The sequence below is a fragment of the Mobula hypostoma genome, chromosome 10 (genome assembly GCF_963921235.1).
Source record: "Mobula hypostoma chromosome 10, sMobHyp1.1, whole genome shotgun sequence".
In the NCBI taxonomy this organism is placed as follows: Eukaryota; Metazoa; Chordata; class Chondrichthyes; order Myliobatiformes; family Myliobatidae; genus Mobula; species Mobula hypostoma.
This window is the reverse complement of record NC_086106.1, coordinates 35,357,073-35,378,148: the sequence shown is the minus strand read 5'-3', so window position 1 is coordinate 35,378,148 and position 21,076 is coordinate 35,357,073. Positions and strand designations below refer to the sequence as shown.

The following is a 21,076-nucleotide window of genomic DNA, read 5'->3' as shown; positions in this document are numbered from 1 at the left end:
CGTTAAATACGAAGTTACCCACTTCAGTAAGGAAAGAAACAAAATGGCAAAATAATATTTAAATGGTGTTTAATTGGGAATTGTGGATGTACAAAGAGATTTAAGGATTCTTGTACATCAGTGAAACAAAGGGGAATGTGCATCAAGGCAAATAGTGTACTGACTTTCATAGAAAGAGAATTTAAGTGTGTGAAAAGGTGCATTGCTGCGATTATTGAGAACCATGACAGAGTATTGTGTACAGTTTAGTCTTGCCTGAGAAGGGATATACTTGTGGAGAGGAATGCTACAAAAGTTGGTAAATTAGTTTATTATTGTCAGATGTACCAACTTACAGTGAAAAACATGTTTTGCATGCCATTAATACAGGTCATTCCATTACAACATGAGGTAGTACAAGGGAAACAATAACAGAATGCAGAATAAAGAGTTACAGTTACAGAGAACATGCAGGGAAAGTAGACAATAAGATGCAAGTCCACAATGAGGTAGGTTGTGAGTTCAAGAGTCCTTACTATACGAGGGAACTGTTCAATTGTCTTATAATAGCGTGATGACATCGGCAATTAACATTTTTATTTACAACCTGTAAGTAATTATTTAAATAAAGAATAATGGTTAATTAAACAATGTAAATACTCAATATGGATTATTCAAACATAATTGAAATATTAAGTACACAACATTCCTCCCTGCTTAGCTGTAAACTCCGACACAATATAGAATGCAACTCAACTATATATACAATATACCATTCAATACAATTACTATATACATAAATCCACAGCATAGTAAATTTTAAATTGTTCCATTCAGGCTTAAAGATTTAATTGTTGTGGAGGATTTCTTACTCTTGTGGGATAATTTCTTTCCTGACAAGGGAGGATAATCTGCTTGGCAGGTGAAACTTGTGACTGTGAAACAATCTCAGGTTCTGGGGCCTCGTCCGTGGTGATTGTAGGAGATGACTCTGAGACTGCAGTAAGTGGTTCTGATAGTGGTAGCCACCTTACTACCACTTCCTTTTTCTTCTTCGAGTTTGTGTGTCTTGATCTTGGAAAGATATATTTAGGTCACTGGAGTATTCTCTTATTAATCCTTCTATTGCTCCTTTTATGGTCTGATCTCTCCTCTTGGTTTTGTCATCTACATCATCATCTGACAAATCCGGTTTTCGTATCTCCATCGACTCCTTTTTCGCCTTCCTGCTGCTCAGCTGAGCATCAACTGTTACAAACAGCTTGAAGTTCATGCAATAACCTTAAAGCACATAGAGTAGATTCTACAAACGCTGAATGCTTGCAACTTTCTTGAAGCTCCTTGAACTCTCTTCCAGCTTAAAACCAAGCCATGTTTCGCAAGTAGCTGCTTGATCCAAATGACTGTTTTCATCACTTTCATGATTCCCTTGAGCAGCATGGTCCTTCCTTGGTTCAATAAGCTTTCCAACCAGAGGCACAGAGGCGGGCACCAACACCTGTTTGTCCTCTTTTATGCAACGTTCATGGTGTTTGACATAGAGATAGTTGTTGCATCGTCCAGTACCTTTATTAATTCCGTTTTGTATGGCTTCATGGCAGGGGATGTGGCATACAAATAGTGGATGGATCTCTAATTAAGTTGTAGTTGTCCCAGCCAGTCATGCCCCCCACAATACTGGTCCTTCTGTTTTACCACCTGCAAGCTCAGTGTGGCTTGCTGGTTGTTGTATTTCATGGATGATATTCCCACAGGAGTTATCTTTTCTCCAGAATAAGTTATTAGTTGGATATCAGCTGGGTTCAGTTTGGCATGTTTGCAATGCTGTTTAAACTCGTTTTGTGGAATGACTAAAAAAGCTGAACCAGTATCCAGTTCCATTTTAATTAATTTGCCGTTCATTTCTGGTGTAAGCCATATTTGCTCATCTGTTGTTAATTTTCACACTGTTATTTCAAGGCTACACAATCCTGTGTCACTCATCATTAACAGATTGGTGCTCTTTTTGAAAGTGCAATTTGACTTTTTAGTTTTTTCTCTTCCCTGAGCAGTGCATTTATTTTTGTCTGCCTGACCTGTCTTTGTATGTGTCCTACTTTGTTGTATTTTCTACAAGGTTCACCTTTGAATCTGCATTTGTTTGGTGTATGTGAGCCCCTGCCACAACAGTAACACAATTTGTTCAGCCAGGCCAGTTTCTGCTTAGATGGTGCAATTTTGTTCACGCCACTTTCTTTCCTGACTGCGACACCATTGCGTTTCTGTCTGCGGTTTCTATTGAAACAGCATTTCCACTGCTCTTTTAAATGTAAGCTGTGCTTCAGTTGTGAGCCATTTTTCAATGCTTTCTTGTAGGATTCCACAAACTAAGCAGTCTCTTAGTGTATCATTCGGACAACTACTGAACTGACAATGCTCAGACAATTCCTTCAATTCAACCACGTATGCTGAAATGGACAGTCCTTCCTTTTGATTCTGCTTATGGAACCTAAAGCGTTCTGCAGTTAACAGTGGCTTTGGTACAAAATGTCCTCGCATCACTTTGACAATATCAGGAAAGCTGATTTTTGCGGGTTTGCCTGGAGCAGTCAAGTTTCGAAGCAAACTGTATGACTTTAAACCCAATAAACTCAACAAAGTTGGCACTTGTTTCTCACTGGCTATTTCATTTGCTTCAGAGTACTATTCCAGTAGCTCAGTATGCATGATCCAATTACTCAAGGTTCTATATAGCTGCAACATTACCTCTCGGCTCGTAAACTCAATCCCACGATTGATTGATGCACTGTATGCCTTCTTAACCACAGAGTCAACCTGTGCAGCAGCTTTGAGTGTCCTATGGACTGGGACCCCAAGATCCCTCTGATCCTCCATACTGCCGAGAGTCTTAACATTAATACTATATTCTGCCATCATATTTGACTGTAAGCTCTCTTTGTTATAATCTTTAATGCCACATGAATTCTCCCAGCACCCAGCTATAGTGGAAGCAATTTACAGTAGCTAATCTACTTACTGGGTCAGCTGGTGGTGTGGTGGCATCAGCACTGGACTTCAAGGCAGATGGTCCTGAGTTCAAACATAGCCGGGTCCCAACTTGGACAGCAGCAGTATCTGCATGGAAGAAAGTTCTGGCAATCTACTTCTGTATCTTGCCATGAAAACCCTATGGAGCCTATGGTCCATGAGGTCAAGAAGAGTCGAACTTGACTAAATGATTGAACAACAACAACAGTCTACCTACTACAAATGTTTGGGATGTGGATGAAACAGGTTAATTGAGTTATAGTGTGGAAACCGGTCCTTTGACTCACTATGTCCATGCCAACCGTCAAACACTTTTACACTAATCCTATACCAAACTAATTTATTCTCCCCCATGTTCCCACCAATAACTCCAGATAAATCAATAAATTATATCACTCGTCTACACAGTAGAGACAACTGATAATGTTAACGCTGTAAATCAGTAAATGGTAATGCCGTAAATCAGTAATTTATTGGCGTGGCCGAAGATTCTGTAGTGTGCTGTACTGTTCCATGTAATTTAACTAAATACTCACAATGTTCTTGAAAATTTATCTAGAGTAAGATCAGAAAACACAGAGTTACTGGACACGTAGGAAAATTAATTGCTAGATGACTTCAAGAAAACAGAAAATGGAGCAAGACTAAACGACAGATTTTTTTTTATTGTGGAGGTAGGTTGGAAATGGTGTTTCACCACAATCTATGCTGGGATCACTCATTTTTAGAATTTAAAATGCCAATTAAGATTTCGGAATTAAAAACACCATTTCTAAGGTTGTGGATGTGACCAAATTGGGGTGATAACCAATTCTGAGAGGACTGCAATAAATTGAAAAACTACATTAATGAACATGGAGTATAGGAGAAAAAGGAAAATGAAGTTCAACAGAAATAAATGCAAGGTAATGTTAACAACAGGAATTCTGCAGATGCTGGAAATTCAAGCAACACACATCAAAGTTGCTGGTGAACGCAGCAGGCCAAGCAGCATCTATAGGAAGAGGCGCAGTCGACGTTTCAGGCCGAGACCCTTCGTCAGGACTAACTGAAGGAAGAGTGAGTAAGGGATTTGAAAGCTGGAGGGGGAGGGGGAGATGCAAAATGATAGGAGAAGACAGGAGGGGGAGGGATAGAGCCGAGAGCTGGACATGTGATAGGCAAAAGGGGATACGAGAGGATCATGGGACAGGAGGTCCGGGAAGAAAGACGGGGGGGGGGTGACCCAGAGGATGGGCAAGAGGTATATTCAGAGGGACAGAGGGAGAAAAAGGAGAGTGAGAGAAAGAATGTGTGCATAAAAAAGAGTAACAGATGGGGTACGAGGGGGAGGTGGGGCCTAGCGGAAGTTAGAGAAGTCAATGTTCATGCCATCAGGTTGGAGGCTACCCATACGGAATATAAGGTGTTGTTCCTCCAACCTGAGTGTGGCTTCATCTTTACAGTAGAGGAGGCCGTGGATAGACATGTCAGAATGGGAATGGGATGTGGAATTAAAATGTGTGGCCACTGGGAGATCCTGCTTTCTCTGGCGGACAGAGCGTAGATGTTGAGCAAAGCGGTCTCCCAGTCTGCGTCGGGTCTACTATAAGCCTACTGACTCTCACAGCTATCTGGACTATTCCTCTTCTCACCCTGTCTCTTGCAAAAACGCCATCCCCTTCTCGCAATTCCTCCGTCTCCGCCGCATCTGCTCTCAGGATGAGGCTTTTCATTCTAGGACGAGGGAGATGTCTTCATTTTTTAAAGAAAGGGGCTTCCCTTCCTCCACTATCAACTCTGCTCTTAAACGCATCTCCCCCATTTCACGTACATCTGCTCTCACTCCATCCTCCCACCACCCCACTAGGAATAGGGTTCCCCTGGTCCTCACCTACCACCCCACCAGCCTCCGGGTCCAACATATTATTCTCCGTAACTTCCGCCACCTCCAACGGGATCCCACCACTAAGCACATCTTTCCCTCCCCCCCTCTCTCTGCATTCCACAAGGATCGCTCCCTACACAACTCCCTTGTCCATTCGTCCCCCCCCATCCCTCCCCACTGATCTCCCTCCTGGCACTTATCCGTGTAAGCGGAACAAGTGCTACACATGCCCTTACACTTCCTCCCTTACCACCATTCAGGGCCCCAAACAGTCCTTCCAGGTGAGGCATCACTTCACCTGTGAGTCGACTGGGGTGATATACTGCGTCCGGTGCTCCCGATGTGGCCTTTTATATATTGGTGAGACCCGACGCAGACTGGGAGACCGCTTTGCTGAACATCTACGCTCTGTCCGCCAGAGAAAGCAGGATCTCCCAGTGGCCACACATTTTAATTCCACATCCCATTCCCATTCTGACATGTCTATCCACGGCCTCCTCTACTGTAAAGATGAAGCCACACTCAGGTTGGAGGAACAACACCTTATATTCCGTATGGGTAGCCTCCAACCTGATGGCATGAACATTGACTTCTCTAACTTCCGCTAGGCCCCACCTCCCCCTCGTACCCCATCCGTTACTCTTTTTTATGCACACATTCTTTCTCTCACTCTCCTTTTTCTCCCTCTGTCCCTCTGAATATACCTCTTGCCCATCCTCTGGGTCACCCCCCCCCCGTCTTTCTTCCCGGACCTCCTGTCCCATGATCCTCTCGTATCCCCTTTTGCCTATCACATGTCCAGCTCTCGGCTCTATCCCTCCCCCTCCTGTCTTCTCCTATCATTTTGCATCTCCCCCTCCCCCTCCAGCTTTCAAATCCCTTACTCACTCTTCCTTCAGTTAGTCCTGACGAAGGGTCTCGGCCTGAAACGTCGACTGCGCCTCTTCCTATAGATGCTGCTTGGCCTGCTGCGTTCACCAGCAACTTTGATGTGTGTTGCAAGGTAATGTTGTTTGGTGGGAAGAGTAAGGAGGCTATTAATACTTGGAGGATGGGAATCAAATGCGGTAGTTAAAGGAATGAACAAATACACCAATCTCTAAAACTATTTGTACAGTTTAGCAAAGTAAACCAAGGACAAGGATTTATTTCTGGAGGGACAGAATTGAAAAGCAGCACAAACCTGTACTGAACCATGGATATTGCAGCAAGCCATCTTTATTCATATACAGTGGATTCTGGTTAATTGGGACCAGTACCACTTACATGGCTGCCCCAATTAGCCAGAGTTTCACAGAAATAGTTAAAGGTATCAACAAGGAGTAAGGAATTCTGTTATTTTTAAGGTAACTTCCCATTTATATGGATTCAAGTCCCTGTTTATAATGAAAAGGAAAGCTTCTTTCTCACAACAATCCTTTAACCATGTGCAAGGTCTCCTGATCTCTTTCCATTTATGCCAACTTGAACACACCTTGAACAAGAATATTGAGAGCAATAGCCTTAAGGCTCTGGTTTTCTATTGTAACCTGTAGTTTCTGCAGAGTATCTTCTGTGTTATTGGAACTTGCTTTTTTCATTGGTTTTAATCATTCTGTCACTTTGGAAGCTATCAGTTGATTGACAGGGTCTAGAGTAACACAGGGCATTTCTGAGCACAGATGCAGGAGAACCCAGAATGACTTTGGCAGCCAGTGAAACCAAACAGTAGCCATAACCAAGATCAAAGATATCACCTTCAAGCGATCCTTTCCCTCCCCCCATCTTTTTATTCTGTCATTTTCCCCCTTCCTATCCAATCCTGAAGAAGGGTCTGGGTTCACAACATCATCTGTTTATTCATTTCCATAGATGCTGCTGACCTGCTGAGTTCATCCAGCATTTTGTGTTTGAGATTGAATGTTTGAGGTGTTTCTGACATTGATAAACATACAAAAAATAAAAGCACACACATTGTAAACTGTAAAACACATGCTCTCTTTGAACAGATGGGTTTCTTCCTGATGCTCTAGTTTTATTTCATATCTTAAAGGTGCACAGAAGAGTAGAGGTTAATTGAATCTACTGTACATCGTAGATCCTGACAGTGGGTATTGATTGGAATGTGAGAATTAAAACAACAAATAGGGTAAATGTAGATAGTTCCTGAGGCTTGATATGGACTCACTGAGCTATAGCGTCTGTATGATTCCTTGAGTCTAAAATTTGTTCTGCAGGAGATCTGCCTAAACGTGTCCACTGGGGTAGAAAATTATCCCTCACCTAATTGTATCCAAATACCATCTTGTGTATGCAATGAAAGTGATAAACTTTTAAATGTTGTGATTATTTCTACCTTTACCATCCTTTCAAGCAGCAAGTTACTGACTCCCACCAATCATCTGGGTGAAAATATTCTTGCTCATTTTCACTCCAGTTCTTTCACCAATTAAATCTGTGCCCATTGCATTTGCTAAGCAAATGGCACATTCCTACTTGCTCTATATAGTTCGTTCATAATTTTTTATATATACCAAAACAACCGTAGCTTGTCAAATATTTCCTCGTAGCTGAAATTATAAAGTCTTGGCAACATCCTTGTGAATACCTCTGTGCTCTCTCTGTACGATAATGTGAACTTGTGCTGTAATTCTGCCTCCCCTAATGCAGTTTTACACCTATCGTACTATATATTGGAGGATTTGCGGGTATTGCATATCATTCTCTTTCTCCTCTCATTCACTTTGCATTCACTTTTTGACACCCCCTCCTCCCAGTGCTTTGTCTGGGTTGGACTTTCATTTGCCATGTTTCCTCTTGCAATCTACAGTATTTCATTTCACAATCAAACTCAGCTGATTTTGTATCAAGGCTCTGTCTAATCTGGCCCATTGGACTCTCTTATGATTTCAACCAGCATAGTTGGCCTCCACCTCACCTGCACTCAAGAGTCCTGAGTTTCAGCCCGGTTTTATTTATTCATTTTTGGATATAAATGTTGTCACTGTTTATTGCCCATTCATGAAGAAAATAAAGATCTCATAAAAAAAGATAATGGGACACTATTGAAGCATTATGGCCTTTCTTGTGAAGGTAACCCAGCAACCTTTTGTCGGATCACAAGAGGGGGGGACTTTGTCGAATGCCTATGAGATGGCTTCTCTTAGATTGGGTGTTGTGTAACCCAAATCTTATAACGGAGCTTAAGATAAAGGAATCCTGAGGAGGCAGTGATCGTAATAATATTGAATCCATTCCGCTTGAGGAGGAGGAGTTTAGGTCACATGTATCAGTAACACATGGAATAAAGGGAATTACAGAGGCATAGAAACATAGAAAACCTACAGCATAATACAGCCCCTTCAGCCCACAAAGTTGTGCCGAACATGTCCCTACCTTAGAAATTACTAGGCTTACCTATAGCCCTCTATTTTTCTAAGCTCCATGTACCTTTCCAAAAGTCTCTTAAAAGACCCTATTGTATCCGCCTCCACCACTGTTGCCGGCAGCCCATTCCACGCACTCACCACTCTCCGAGTAAAAAAGTTACCCCTGACATCTCCTCTGTACCTACTCCCCAGCACCTTAAACCTGTGTCCTCTTGTGGCAACCATTTCAGCCCTGGGAAGAAGCCTCTGACTATCCACACGATCAATGCCTCTCATCATCTTATACACCTCTATCAGGTCACCTCTCATTCTCCGTCGCTGCAAGGAGAAAAGGCCGAGTTCACTTAACCTATTCTCATAAGGCATGCTCTCCAATCCAGGCAACATCCTTGTAAATCTCCTCTGAACCCTTTCTATGGCTTCCACATCCTTCCTGTAGTGAGGTGACCAGAACTGAGCACAGTACTCCAAGTGGCGTCTGATTGGAGTCCTATATAGCATGAGAGAGGTGCTTGCCCAGGATTGGAGGAGGGTACTAGCGGGAATGACGGCAGAGCAGAAATGGCTGAGTTTCTGGGCATGGTTCACAAGATGCAAGATAAATATGTCCCACAGAAGAAGTTGTTCTCAAATGGCAGGGGTAGGCAACCGTGGCTGACAAGGGAAGCCAAGGAAAGGGCATATAGGGTAGCAAAACTGTTTGGGAAGTTGGACGATGGGGGAAGCTTTTAAAATCCATCAAAAGGCAACTAAAAAGTTGTACAAAGGGAAAAGATGAAATATGAAATAGCCCATAATATAAAGCAGAATGCTATAAGTTTTTTTCAGTATTAGAGTAAAAGGATGGTGGAAGTTGATATTAGACCACTGGAAAATGATGTTGGCGAGGTAGTAATTGGGGACAAAGAAATAGTAGATGAACTTAATGAGTACTTTGCATCAGTCTTCACTGTGGAAGACAATAGCAGTGTGCCAGAGGACCATGAGTGTCAGGGAGCAGGAGTGAATGTCATTGCTATTACAAAGGAAAGAGTGTTAGGCAAACTCAAAGGTCTTGAGGTGGATGTTACCTGGACCAGATGGACTACATCCCAGAATCCTGAGAGAGGTTGCTGAAGAGATAATGGATGCATTGGTTATGATCTTTCAAGAATCACTTGATTCTGGCATGGTCCCGGAGGACTGGAAAATTGCAAAGGTCACTCTACTTTAAGAAAGGAGGAAGGCAAAAGAAAGAAAATTATGGGCTAGTTAGCCTACTTTTCACATTGTTTGTCCATGATTTGGATAATGGAATTGATGGCTTTGTGAAAAGTTTTCAGCTGAAACAAAGGTAGGTGAGGGGCTAGGTAATGCTGAGGAAGCAATGCGATTGTAGTTTAAGACTTAGACAAATTGGAAGAATGGGCAAAAAATGGCAGATGGAATACAGTGTTGGGAAATATATGTTAATGAATTTTGACAAAAGGAACAATAGTGCAGACTATTATCTAAAAGGGAAGAAAATTCAAACATCAGAAGTGCAGAGGGGCTTCGGACTTTGGACTCCCAGAAGGTTAATTCACAAGCTGGGTCTGCAATGTTAGTATTTATTTCAAGGAGAATAGAATATAAAAACAAGGAGATAATGCTGAGGTTTTATAAGACACCAGTCAGGGCGCGCTTGGAGTATTGTCAACTCAGAAAGGATGTGTTGTCATTGGAGAGAGAGTCCGGAGGAGGTTCACGAAGATTATTCCAGGAATGAAGGGGTTAACATATGAGTTTTGGCCACTTTGAGTCTATACTCACTGGAATTTGGAAAAATGTGGGGGAGATCTCATTGAATCCTGCCGAATGTTGAAAGGACTAGATAAGGTGGATGTGGAGAGGATGTTTCCTGTGGTTGTGGTATTCAGAACTTAGCCTCAAAATTGAGGGATGAGCTTTCAGAACAGGTAAGGAGATGCTTTTTCAGCCTGAGAGCAGTGAATCTGTGGAATGCTTTGCTTCAGACTGTGGTGGAGGCCAAGTCTATGGGTATATTTAAAGCAGAAGTTGATAGTTTCCTGATTGATCAGGGCATCAAAGGATACGATGAGAAGGCAGGTATATAGAAACATAGAAAATAGGTGCAGGAGTAGGCCATTTGGCCCTTCGAGCCTGCACCGCCATTCAGTATGATCATGGCTGATCATCCAACTCAGAACCCTGTACCAGCCTTCCCTCCATACCCCCTGATCCCTTTAGCCACAAGAGCCATATCTAACTCCATCTTAAATATAGCCAATGAACTGGCCTCAACTGTTTCCTGTGGCAGAGAATTCCACAGATTCACCACTCTCTGTGTGAAGTTTTTCCTAATCTCGGTCCTAAAAGGCTTCCCCTTTATCCTCAAACTGTGACCCCTCGTTCTGGACTTCTCCAACATCGGGAACAATCTTCCTGCATCTAGCCTGTCCAATCTCTTTAGGATTTTATACGTTTCAATCAGATTCCAACGAGTATAAGCCTAGTTGATCCAGTCTTTCATCATATGAAAGTCCTGCCATCCCAGGAATCAATCTGGTGAACCTTCATTGTACTCCCTCTATGGCAAGGATGTCTTTCCTCAGATTAGGGGACCAAAACTGCACACAATACTCCAGGTGTGGTCTCACCAAGGCCTTGTACAACTGCAGTAGTACTTCCCTGCTCCTGTACTCGAATCCTCTCGCTATAAATGCCAGCATACCATTCGCCTTTTTCACCGCCTGCTGTACCTGCATGCTCACTTTCAATGACTGGTGTATAATGACACCCAGATCTCGTTGCACCTCCCCTTTTCCTAATCGGCCACCATTCAGATAATAATCTGTTTTCCTGTTTTTGCCACCAAAGTGGATAACTTCACATTTATCCACATTAAATTGCATCTGCCATGAATTTGCCCACTCACCTAACCTATCCAAGTCACCCTGCATCCTCTTAGCATCCTCCTCACAGCTAACACTGCCACCCAGCTTCATGTCATCCGCAAACTTGGAGATGCTGCATTTAATTCCCTCATCCAAGTCATTAATATATTTTGTAAACAACTGGGTTAGTGGAATCTGGAATCAGCCATGATGGAGTGGCCGAGCAGATTTGATGTGCTGAATGGCCTGGTTCTTCTAGGTCTTATAGTCTTACGGTCAATGCTGTTGGCCAGAGATTACTATGATTTATGCCAGTAGCACTGAAAGAATGCCAATGTGCACTTAGTAGCCACATTTTTAGTTACAGGAGGTAGCTAATAAAGTGACCACTGACTGTATTTCCAAGTTGGGATGGTCCATGGTGTGGAGTATGGGTATGACTTGTGGTCAGTGGCATTTCCATGTGCCCTACCTCATTCCTCTTGTGACTGATCAAGAAGGAGAGCGCCTCTGGCCCCGGCGTTCTCAGTAAGAAAAATATTACTGACATCATAGAAGAAAATGGGGGCGTCCTTGCAAAACTATCCTCAGTCCTGCCAAAGGGTCTGGGCCCGAAATGCCGTCTGTACTTTTTTCCGTAGATGTGGCCTGGCCTGTTGAGTTCCTCTAGCATTTTGTGTGTGTTGATTGGATTTCCAGCATCTGCAGATTTTCTCTTGTTTGTGATATGAAAATAGGATTAGCTTACATGGGCACTCTGGCTTGGCTTGGATGGGTTGGACCAAAGGGCTTGCTTCCATTACTCTGATTCCATGAGGGGTTGTTAGTTTGCGGTTATCCAGCAAACTATTTTGTTGCCCCTTTCATTAGTAGACCCAAGGGAATTCTGGATTATTAGGAGGTGGTTGATGTACCTGTAGAATACCATGCCTCTGACCTACTCTTGCAGCCTCATCTTTATTATATTGTTCCTAAGAGTTTCTGATTAGGGGTGACTGTCATATTGAAATGTTCAGGGCACTGCAATAGCAATGACAATGACTATCAAAAAGAGCATCTTAAGACTTTCTCATGTTGGAAGTGTTCATTGTTTGATGCCTGTGTTAAGCACTCCACTTGTTTTTACATTGATTCACTGCTAGTTTTATTTTGAAGGACTTCATTAAATTTGTTAAACAGTAAACTATTAATAAAATCCAGTTGACTCTGAATTATTTTTCTAACTGTCCAGTTACTGCTCTCTTATTCTGTACACAATTGAGATAATAACCCAGAAATGATTACTCATTTTGATTTTGCTTGTTAACTTAGTCTCTAGTTCTCACAGAAACTTTTTCAGTGTTTCATGGTCTGTGATGCTCAGATCCTTCTCCTCTTTAGAGTCATAGAATAGTAGAAAAATAAAGCTCAGGAACAGTCCCTTCAGCCCATCTAGTCTATGCCTAACTGCCTACTCTCATCGATCTGCACTGGGACCATAGCCCTCAATACTCCTATCATCCATATACCTATTCGAACTTCTCTTAAGTGTTGAAATCAAGCTTGCATTCTCCACCTGTGCTGGAAACCCATTTCACAATCTCACAACCGTCCGAGTGAAGAAGTTTCCCCTCATGTTCGTCTTAAACTTTTCACCTTTTACCCTTAACCCATGACCTCTGGTTGTAGTCCTACTCAACCTTAGTGGTAAAAGCCTGCTTGCATTAACCCTATCTATACCCCTCATAATTTTGTATACCTTTATCAAATCTCCTTTTCTTCTACGTTCCAAGGAGTAAAGTCCTAACCTATTCAGTCTTTCCTTATAACTCAGGTCCTCTAGTCCTAGCAACATCCTTGTAAATTTTCTCTGTACTCTTTCAACCTTATTTACATCTTTCCTGTAGTTAGATGACTGAAACTGCACATAATAGTCCAATATTCCAAATTGGTGAGGCCTAATGTCTTAAACAATGTCAACATAACATCCTATCTCCCCTACTCAGTACTTTGATTTATGAAGTCCAATGTGCCCAAAGCTTTCTTTCTGACCTTATCTACCAGTGATGCCACTTCCAACAAATTATAGACCTGTATTCCCAGATCCCTTTGTTCTACCACAATCCTTGGTGCCTTACTGTTCACTGTATGAGATCTACCATGGTTGATCCTATTACAATGCAACACCTCACACTTGTCTGCCTTTAAATTCCGTCTACCATTTCTCAGCCCATTTTACCAGCAGGTCCAGATCCCACTGCAAGCATGATGGCCTTCTTAGTGTCCATTACACCCTAAATCTTGGTATCACCTGCAAATTTGCTGATCCAGTTAACCAAATTTATCATCCAGATCGTTGATAGAGGTGACAAACAACAATGGACACGGCACTGATCCCTGCGGCACTCCACCCGTCACAGGCCTCCAGTCAAAGAGGCAACCATCTACTACCACTCAGATTTCTGTGGCAAAGCCCATGTCTAATCCAATTTACTACCTTATCTTGAATGCAGAGTTACTGAAGCTTCTTGACCAACCTCCCATGCTGTTGTCTTTGTCAAATGCCTTACTAGAGTCCAGATAGACAATATCCATAGTCTTGCCTTCATCAACTTTCCTGATAACTTTCTCAAAAAACTCTTAAGATTGGGTAAGACATGACCTACCACGCACGAAACCATACTGCCTGTCCTTAATCAGTCGATGTCTATTCAAATAGTCATTATTTTGGCCCCTCAGGTACATGACCCCAGGCGTTACGCAGACAACACTAACTTTGTGGTTTATGATCTCAGCTGCAAATGGAAATAGCTGTTTCCCTAACTAACAGCAGCAACCAATCTACTGGAGGAATTCAGTGGGTTGAGCAGGATCTGTGGGTGGAAAGGAATTGTTGACATTTTGATTAGTATCCTTGCATTGGGACTTCTTACTCCTGGGCAATGAGATGAAAGGAAGATGGAGTGAGGGGAATAAGAAGGTTGGAGAAACTGCCCCTAACTATACTGTTAAATACACTATTTCCCCTCCTTTGCTCAGTTAAATGTCCCCTTACTACGGTGCTTAAGTTAACCTCCCTGCAAACCGCACTCTTATCCACAGTCGCTATAGTATCCTAGTGCTGTTTGGAGAACAGCATGTTCCAAAACTAATGGGTGGGGGGGAAATGTGACCAGTAACTTTTTTCCTCCAGAATATCATGAAACCTGCAATACAGACTCTGCTTCAACAATTTACTTTGGAAGTTAGTCAAGTTCCAGACACCTGTTACAGAAGATAAAAGCAAGGAGATAATGCTGTGCTCCTACTCACCAAATGCTTAGTTTTGTACTATGTAGAAGCTGCTAACTACAAATACTCTTGTTAATGTGTTGTCATAGTGACGTCATACAGATTATTTATGTCTAATCAATACTCTTGGAAATACTGCATCTTATTATGCTTATTGAATCTCAGGTCCTTATTCTAAGATTAACAGTCCCCACATCTCGCATATTGCTTATGCGCAGAATATAAAAATCTGTGTCTCTTGGCTTTTGAATTGCTGCTCAAGGGATTAGTATCTTTTTGGGTAACAAGTGTACATCTATATCATCAGCATCAAATCCCCTCCTTAACTAACTTTTTTCCTCAGAGAGTGAGCCCTTTTTCCAGTGTAACCATGTTGCAGGAGTTCCTCACTCCTATTGATTTCCTGCATCCTTGGGTAGAGCCTTCATATTGTTCTTAAAGTGTGCCAACCAGATTTAGGCACAATGCTTTATAGAGGTTCAGCATAACTTCCCTGCTTTTATACCCTTTGCCTCTATTTATGAATCCTGTAATCCAACATAATTTACTGGCTACTCCTTTCATATGTCTAACAACTTTTAAGGATACTTGTACATGTGCAGAAAGAGAAGGCCTGAGAGTGCACACTATTGACATATACAATTTATTCCCTCTAGCATCTCTTTATTCTTTCGTCCAAAGTACATCTCTCTTTATGAAATCTAGTCTGCCCACTCATCACACATTTTTGGAATTCCCTGCTATCTCATTTGCGACCTCTAAACTTCGTGTCATTTAATGAATTTTTACTCCGTACACCCATGTCTAATGTATTTGCATGTATTAACACAACAAGAAGTATTAAACTCATTAAGATATAACACAGAAACAGACCCTTGGCTGCACAAATCTATGATGACAATGAGCCACTTGTTTGCACTAATCCTACAGTAATAGTTCATTTTATTCTCCCCGCTGTTTCATCAATTTCCCCAGTTCTACCAGTCACTTGCACACCAAAGGAAATTTACCATGGCCAATATATCTACTAACCTCTGTGTGTTTGTGATGTAGATGGAAACTAGAGCAGCCCACAGAGTTACAGGAGAAACATTCAATCTAGGCAGGCAGTGCTTGGATCACAGTGTTACCAGCGTATTGGTCATTCATGACTGGTATGAAAAGAAATTTCTTCACCAAGAGCTCTCCACCCAAGAGGGCTTTGCAGACTCAGTCACTTAAGTATGTTCAAGACAGATTGATAGATCTTTAGGTATGAAGGGAATTAAGAGATATGTGGGACTAAGCTTAAAAATCTGTCATGATTTGTCACATGGCAAAGCACACAAAAAGGAACAATTGGCTTACAACTGCTATTTGTTATGTTCTTGGTGACTAGGACCTCACTTGCTCCATGAACCTGATACAATAATTTGCGCTTTCTTAGTTAACTTACTGCCCATTACACCGCTTGTGTTTAGGACAGCAATGAAAGTCTGTAATACCCTTCATCTTTTCTTCTTATAGCTAGCTTAATCAACTTTAATACCAGGATCATTCGGATGTATGTGAACTATGCCTCCTCCAAAGCCAGAATACCCTAAATGAATTGCATAATACATTTCTCCAGATAGGGTCCAACTATATCTTTGCATGGCAAGAACCCAATACATTCTCATTGGGTCTATTTGCTCAGCAGAGGACAAAATATTGAGCAATTCTGCCACTTCCTGTGGGAGGGAAACAAGAGAGTGGAATGGAACTCAGCTAAAGTTAGAACTACAAGGAAAGGAAAAGCCAGGCGAAAACTCATTGGTATCTCAGCAATAAATAATAATTTCCTTGTTCATTTGTGGAGGGTGGAATAGGTCTCAGAACAAAAATAGATAGACTGTTTTGAATTTTTGTCCTATGCTTATTGACGTGATTTGGAAAATCTTTTCATAGGACGTTGGAACAGAATTTCCAGACAGGAGACTCCAATGAATCATCACATCAAGATCCATCTGAGTCGCTTGATTCTTCAGGACAAGAATATCATCGTCCATTGAACACAGAAGGAGAAATGTTTGTCTGCTCTGTATGTGGGAAGCGATTTAAAACATTAGTATGGATGGAAAAGCACCGAGACACACACACAAGAGGAAGAGTGTTCCAGTGCTCTGACTGTGGAAAGAGTTTTAATCAGTTACATAGCCTGAGAAATCACTGCAACATTCACAGCCACGAGAAACCATACACGTGTTCTATATGTGACCGGACCTTCAGTGGATCAGACAGCTTGATGATGCACAAATGCAATGATACAGGAGAGCAACCCTATAAGTGTGGCGTCTGTGGGAAGGGGTTCAGTTACCCATCCAAGCTGGAAACTCACTGGCGCAGTCACACAGGGGAAAGGCCCTTCAGTTGCTCAGTGTGTGGAAAGAGGTTCACTCAGACTTCCAACCTTCTGACTCACCAGCGCATTCACTCTGGGGAAAGACCATTCACCTGTTCAGTGTGTGGAAAAGGATTCACTGGTTCGTCCAACCTGCAGATACACCAGCGCACTCACACAGGGGAGAGGCCATTCAATTGCTCTCTGTGTGGGAAGGAATTCACTCAAGCATCCAGTTTACTTACCCACCAGCGTATTCACACTGGGGAGAGGCCATTCACCTGCTCCATGTGTGGGAAGGGATTCACTCGGTCCTCACATCTACTGACTCACCAGCGCATTCACACTGGGGAGAGGCCTTTCACCTGCTCTGTGTGTGGGAAGGGATTCACTCGGTCCTCGCACCTGGTGACACACAGACGGGTTCACACTGATGACCGACCCTTTAAATGCTCTGAGTGTGGAAAGACATTTAAGGGCTCTGAAGAACTTATGAAACATCAACGTATTCACACTGACGAAAGGCCATGTGGTTGTACCCTCTGTGGGAAGAGGTTCAGGCAGTTGTCTCATTTGCTTACTCACCAGCGAGTTCACACTGGGGAGAGACCATTCAGCTGTTCTGTATGTGGGAAAGAATTTACTCAGTCCTCCCATCTTCTAAGGCACCAACGACTTCACAGTGGGGAGAGGCCTTTTATCTGCTCCACATGTGGCAAGGACTTCAGCCAGTGGGCTGATTTGCTGACGCATCAGTGTACAGCGAACAATCAGGCGCAGGCAAACACAGAACCACTGGTCTTCCTTCAGTTCCAGGTATAACTTCATTAGTTATCAGAATGCAGTCAACATTTTCTAACAATCCAGAGGTGCTGAAAGTCGCCATATGAATGCAACTTTCTTGTTCAGATTCAACAAGTTGCATTTCTGCAGTGCCTCTGATGTTTAATCAAAGATTCCAAGGTCCTTATAGTTAACAATTAGGAGAAAGAGAGAGTAGAAGGCCTGAATAGAGACACGTGTTTTGAGAAGGGTTTTGTTTAGGAGAGAGAATTCCCAAATGTAGGACCCACACGTGTAAAGAGCAGGCCCCAGTCATGAAGCAAAGGAAGGCGGCAACCATAAGAGGGCAGAATCGGAAATGGGGTATCTGTAGGAAAGTTGGACTGGAGGTGTAGCTAGCACTGAGGACTTGAAATGTTTTGGTTTGGGAAGCCAGTGGAAGTCAATAAAAAATGGGAGGAATGGTTGAGAGGAAATCTTTTCTGTCTGCATAATGTGAGTACAATTGAGACTGAATCTGCACCAAAAAATGTGAATAGAAGGAAAAATGGGAAGAACAGGCAAATGTTATTAAATGGTGAGGCACCTCATGGAATATAAACATCAGCCAGACCGAATGGCCGTTTTGTAATACATTGTGGGTAAAAACAAAAATACCCAGTGATTGAGTTCATATGAGGTTGATCCTATTTTTGTTCTTGCATGCACCTCTTTGAGGCACATCAGGATGGTTTTCCTCCATTATTGGCACAATAGAAATACAAATTGCTTAAGTTCCTGATGCAATTTCTTCAAGGAAGTGTTTCTGATATCTGTACAGTGTACCTTGACTTTCAGGTTTTTGTCAAAGGCATTATGTAAAGAACAAAACTGGAAAATTCAAGGGTGGATAAGAATCTCACTGATTGGAGGAGTTGCCACATTGTGAGAAGTTCTAAATGGATTCTACAGGGGCTTCAAATTGGAACCATTGTTATTGCTAATTTCCATCGATGACTTGGACTCAAAATGTCAGTGCAACAATTTGGAATTACAGATGTGATGATCAGTGAACTCCAAGACGCCAGGTGAGAAATGGCCATAGTTGTAGGCTGCAGAACATAGGTAACTATGTAGGTAGAGTTCTGAGGTGGAGGAATTTGATGAAGACAAGTAATCCAGGAATGTAGATGTTATGGAAGATTGCAGAAAATGATGGTAAAGATGAAAGACTGAAAATTAAACTCAATTTGTCCAGCATATGTAGAACAGATGCCTGTAAGGTATAAGACAAGTGAGTGATCTTGTCATACAATACCTTTAGTGTTGTGATTAGTTTAAAACATGAGCAAGAGTTCACTGCTGCCGTACTGTCAGGTGGCTGAGCTATAAGGAAACCAGTTTGAGACTACAGTGTTTTCAATGTGTCCTTACTGCTGTTTTTCAATTAGGAAGGAATAGAGGATCTAAATTGACTGTTACTTTAAATGGAAACTAGGACATAGATTTACAGGATTTAAAATATTTTTAATAAGGCAGGGTGTAGGATTCTTTCATGTGGAATAACTGACACACTGAACAAACCACCCAAATGAAATAAGAGGTGAAAACATGCAATGTCTTGAGGTAATTGTTGCCTCCATTGCCTGAAACTGTCTCCAACTCCAGCAGCTAGGGTTTACTGTTGAACTAAACAATCTTCATCCTGGAACTTGGGAGTAGTTTTAGGCTGAGGCACAAACCCGTATAACTGGGCTGGAGATTCACATACTGGGTATAAAGCAAATAAGCCAATATTTTTTTTAGAATTGTCTGGTCCTCTGTCTCTGAAGTAAAACAGAGACAACAGCAAGAGAAATAGAGGGTCAGAGACTGCTGGGCAGTGTATAATATATGCAGCTTATCAGGGGTAAAGGGTATTGTGGAGTGGTTACTACTGTAAAGGAGGCAATGCAGAAACTAATATGGGCCAATACTCATGTGAAAGCTGGCCAGTACACATATCAGTACTAACATCTGTGTTATGAATGTATTTGTGTCACAGGGTAACACAATGTAGATTAGGTGAAAGCTCGAGCAGGAGTCATCAATTTAATGCAGTTAAAGAAGGATCAATGTTAACAGTAACAGCCTAGTATGGGAGCAGTATGCCTGGAAAAAGTGTGAATGTTTATTACTGTGCAAGTTTCTTCTTGTCTACTGGTAAGACATGAAATCTATTACTTTTTAGTGATGCTGTCGTTTATGCTGTACCTCGCTGCCACCTGGTGCAGTAACAAAAGGATCACATGACAATAATCTTGGGATTGGCATGTTCAGACTATGCCACCTAATATTGCATTGAAACTATTTGTAAATATGAACTGTTTTCAGTAGTTTTGTATTCAATGCTGACAGTTCACTCGATATTGAAGTTTACATGCTCCTATTTGTAAGTATATAGGCATATAGAATGCTTGTACTTTGTCTATTCAATAAACCAAGTTGATTTAATTTTGGTGTTAAAACTTTTACAATTTGTGTTACTCAGCTCACCTGATTTGTTGGAAGACATGATATGAAGTTGGCGGAGAGCATTGAGACACTGCATGGCGCTGTAAGGATGGGAAAGAAGAAAAAGTTGTTTGGAGTAAGATAGCAAGCTATCCACAGAGGTGTACAGGGAGGGAACACATACTCAGTAGTTTTATTTTGTGTGGAAAAGATCTTCAGTATCATTTTCTTATTAGAAGTTTGTATCCAAACTCAATGGTGGAAGTGAGTGGTTTACAATTCCAGGTACTACTTTGAACAAAACAGATGAATAATCAGAGCAATGTAGATAGAGGAATATGTGATATTGTCATCAATTTGACTGTAAAAATTCCAGCCTGTTCAATGCAAGAAGCCCTGCATGATCTAGAGTTTTTTCAAAACTTATGAAGAGTTTGGTATCAGTGAGCATGAAGAAAAATCTTGTGCGATGCACTGTCACGGTACAGACCAAGACACCAAGGAGAAGGCAACAGTTTAAGATGAGGAGCTGAAGTAGGTTAAGAACATGGCTAATGCATCTCAGCACAATTTCATGTGCTATCCAGGGTATGTAAGGAAAGTTGAAAACTATTGCCCAAAGCTTGGCTCCCTGCGCATGTATTTGAAAAATAGAAACCAAGCAAATTAGACCATAGATTAAGCTCAGGACACAATATAATAAGTGTAACAGGATGAACATAATTCTTATCAAGTATCATAAGATATAGGAGAAGAATTAGGCCATTTACCCCATCGAGTGTGTTCCGCCATTCAATCATGGCCGATCCTCTTTTCCCCTCCTCAGCCCCACTCCCTGGCCTTCTCCCCGTAACCTTTGATGCTGTGACCAATCAAGCATCTGTCAAACTCTGCCTTAAATACACCTAATGACCTGGCCTCCAAAAGTGCCTGTGTTAATAAATTCCACAAATTCCCCATCCTTTTGCTGAAGAAATTTCTCCACATCTCTGTTTTAAATGCCTCACCAGTGCCTTATAAAGCCTCAGCATCACATCTCTGACTTATGTTCTGGACTTCTTGAAATGAATGCTAA

General features: G+C 41.9%; 1 protein-coding gene across 3 annotated transcripts in view; it reads left to right on the top strand.

The window, feature by feature from the left end:
- Nucleotides 1-20,457, top strand: part of LOC134352833 (zinc finger protein OZF-like) — a 33,769-nt gene extending 13,312 nt beyond the window's left edge. For 2 of the 3 annotated variants that reach the window (XM_063060326.1, XM_063060327.1), the window contains 2 exons: nt 16,314-17,562; nt 18,367-20,456. In XM_063060326.1, the coding sequence (XP_062916396.1) occupies nt 16,314-17,562; nt 18,367-18,390 (1,273 nt within the window). In that variant the 3' untranslated portion in view covers nt 18,391-20,456. Of the gene's footprint in view, nt 1-16,313; nt 17,563-18,366 lie in introns of all 3 variants that reach the window. The other variant, XM_063060325.1, reaches the window with a different exon arrangement.
- The last annotated feature ends 619 nt before the right edge of the window (nt 20,458-21,076 follow it).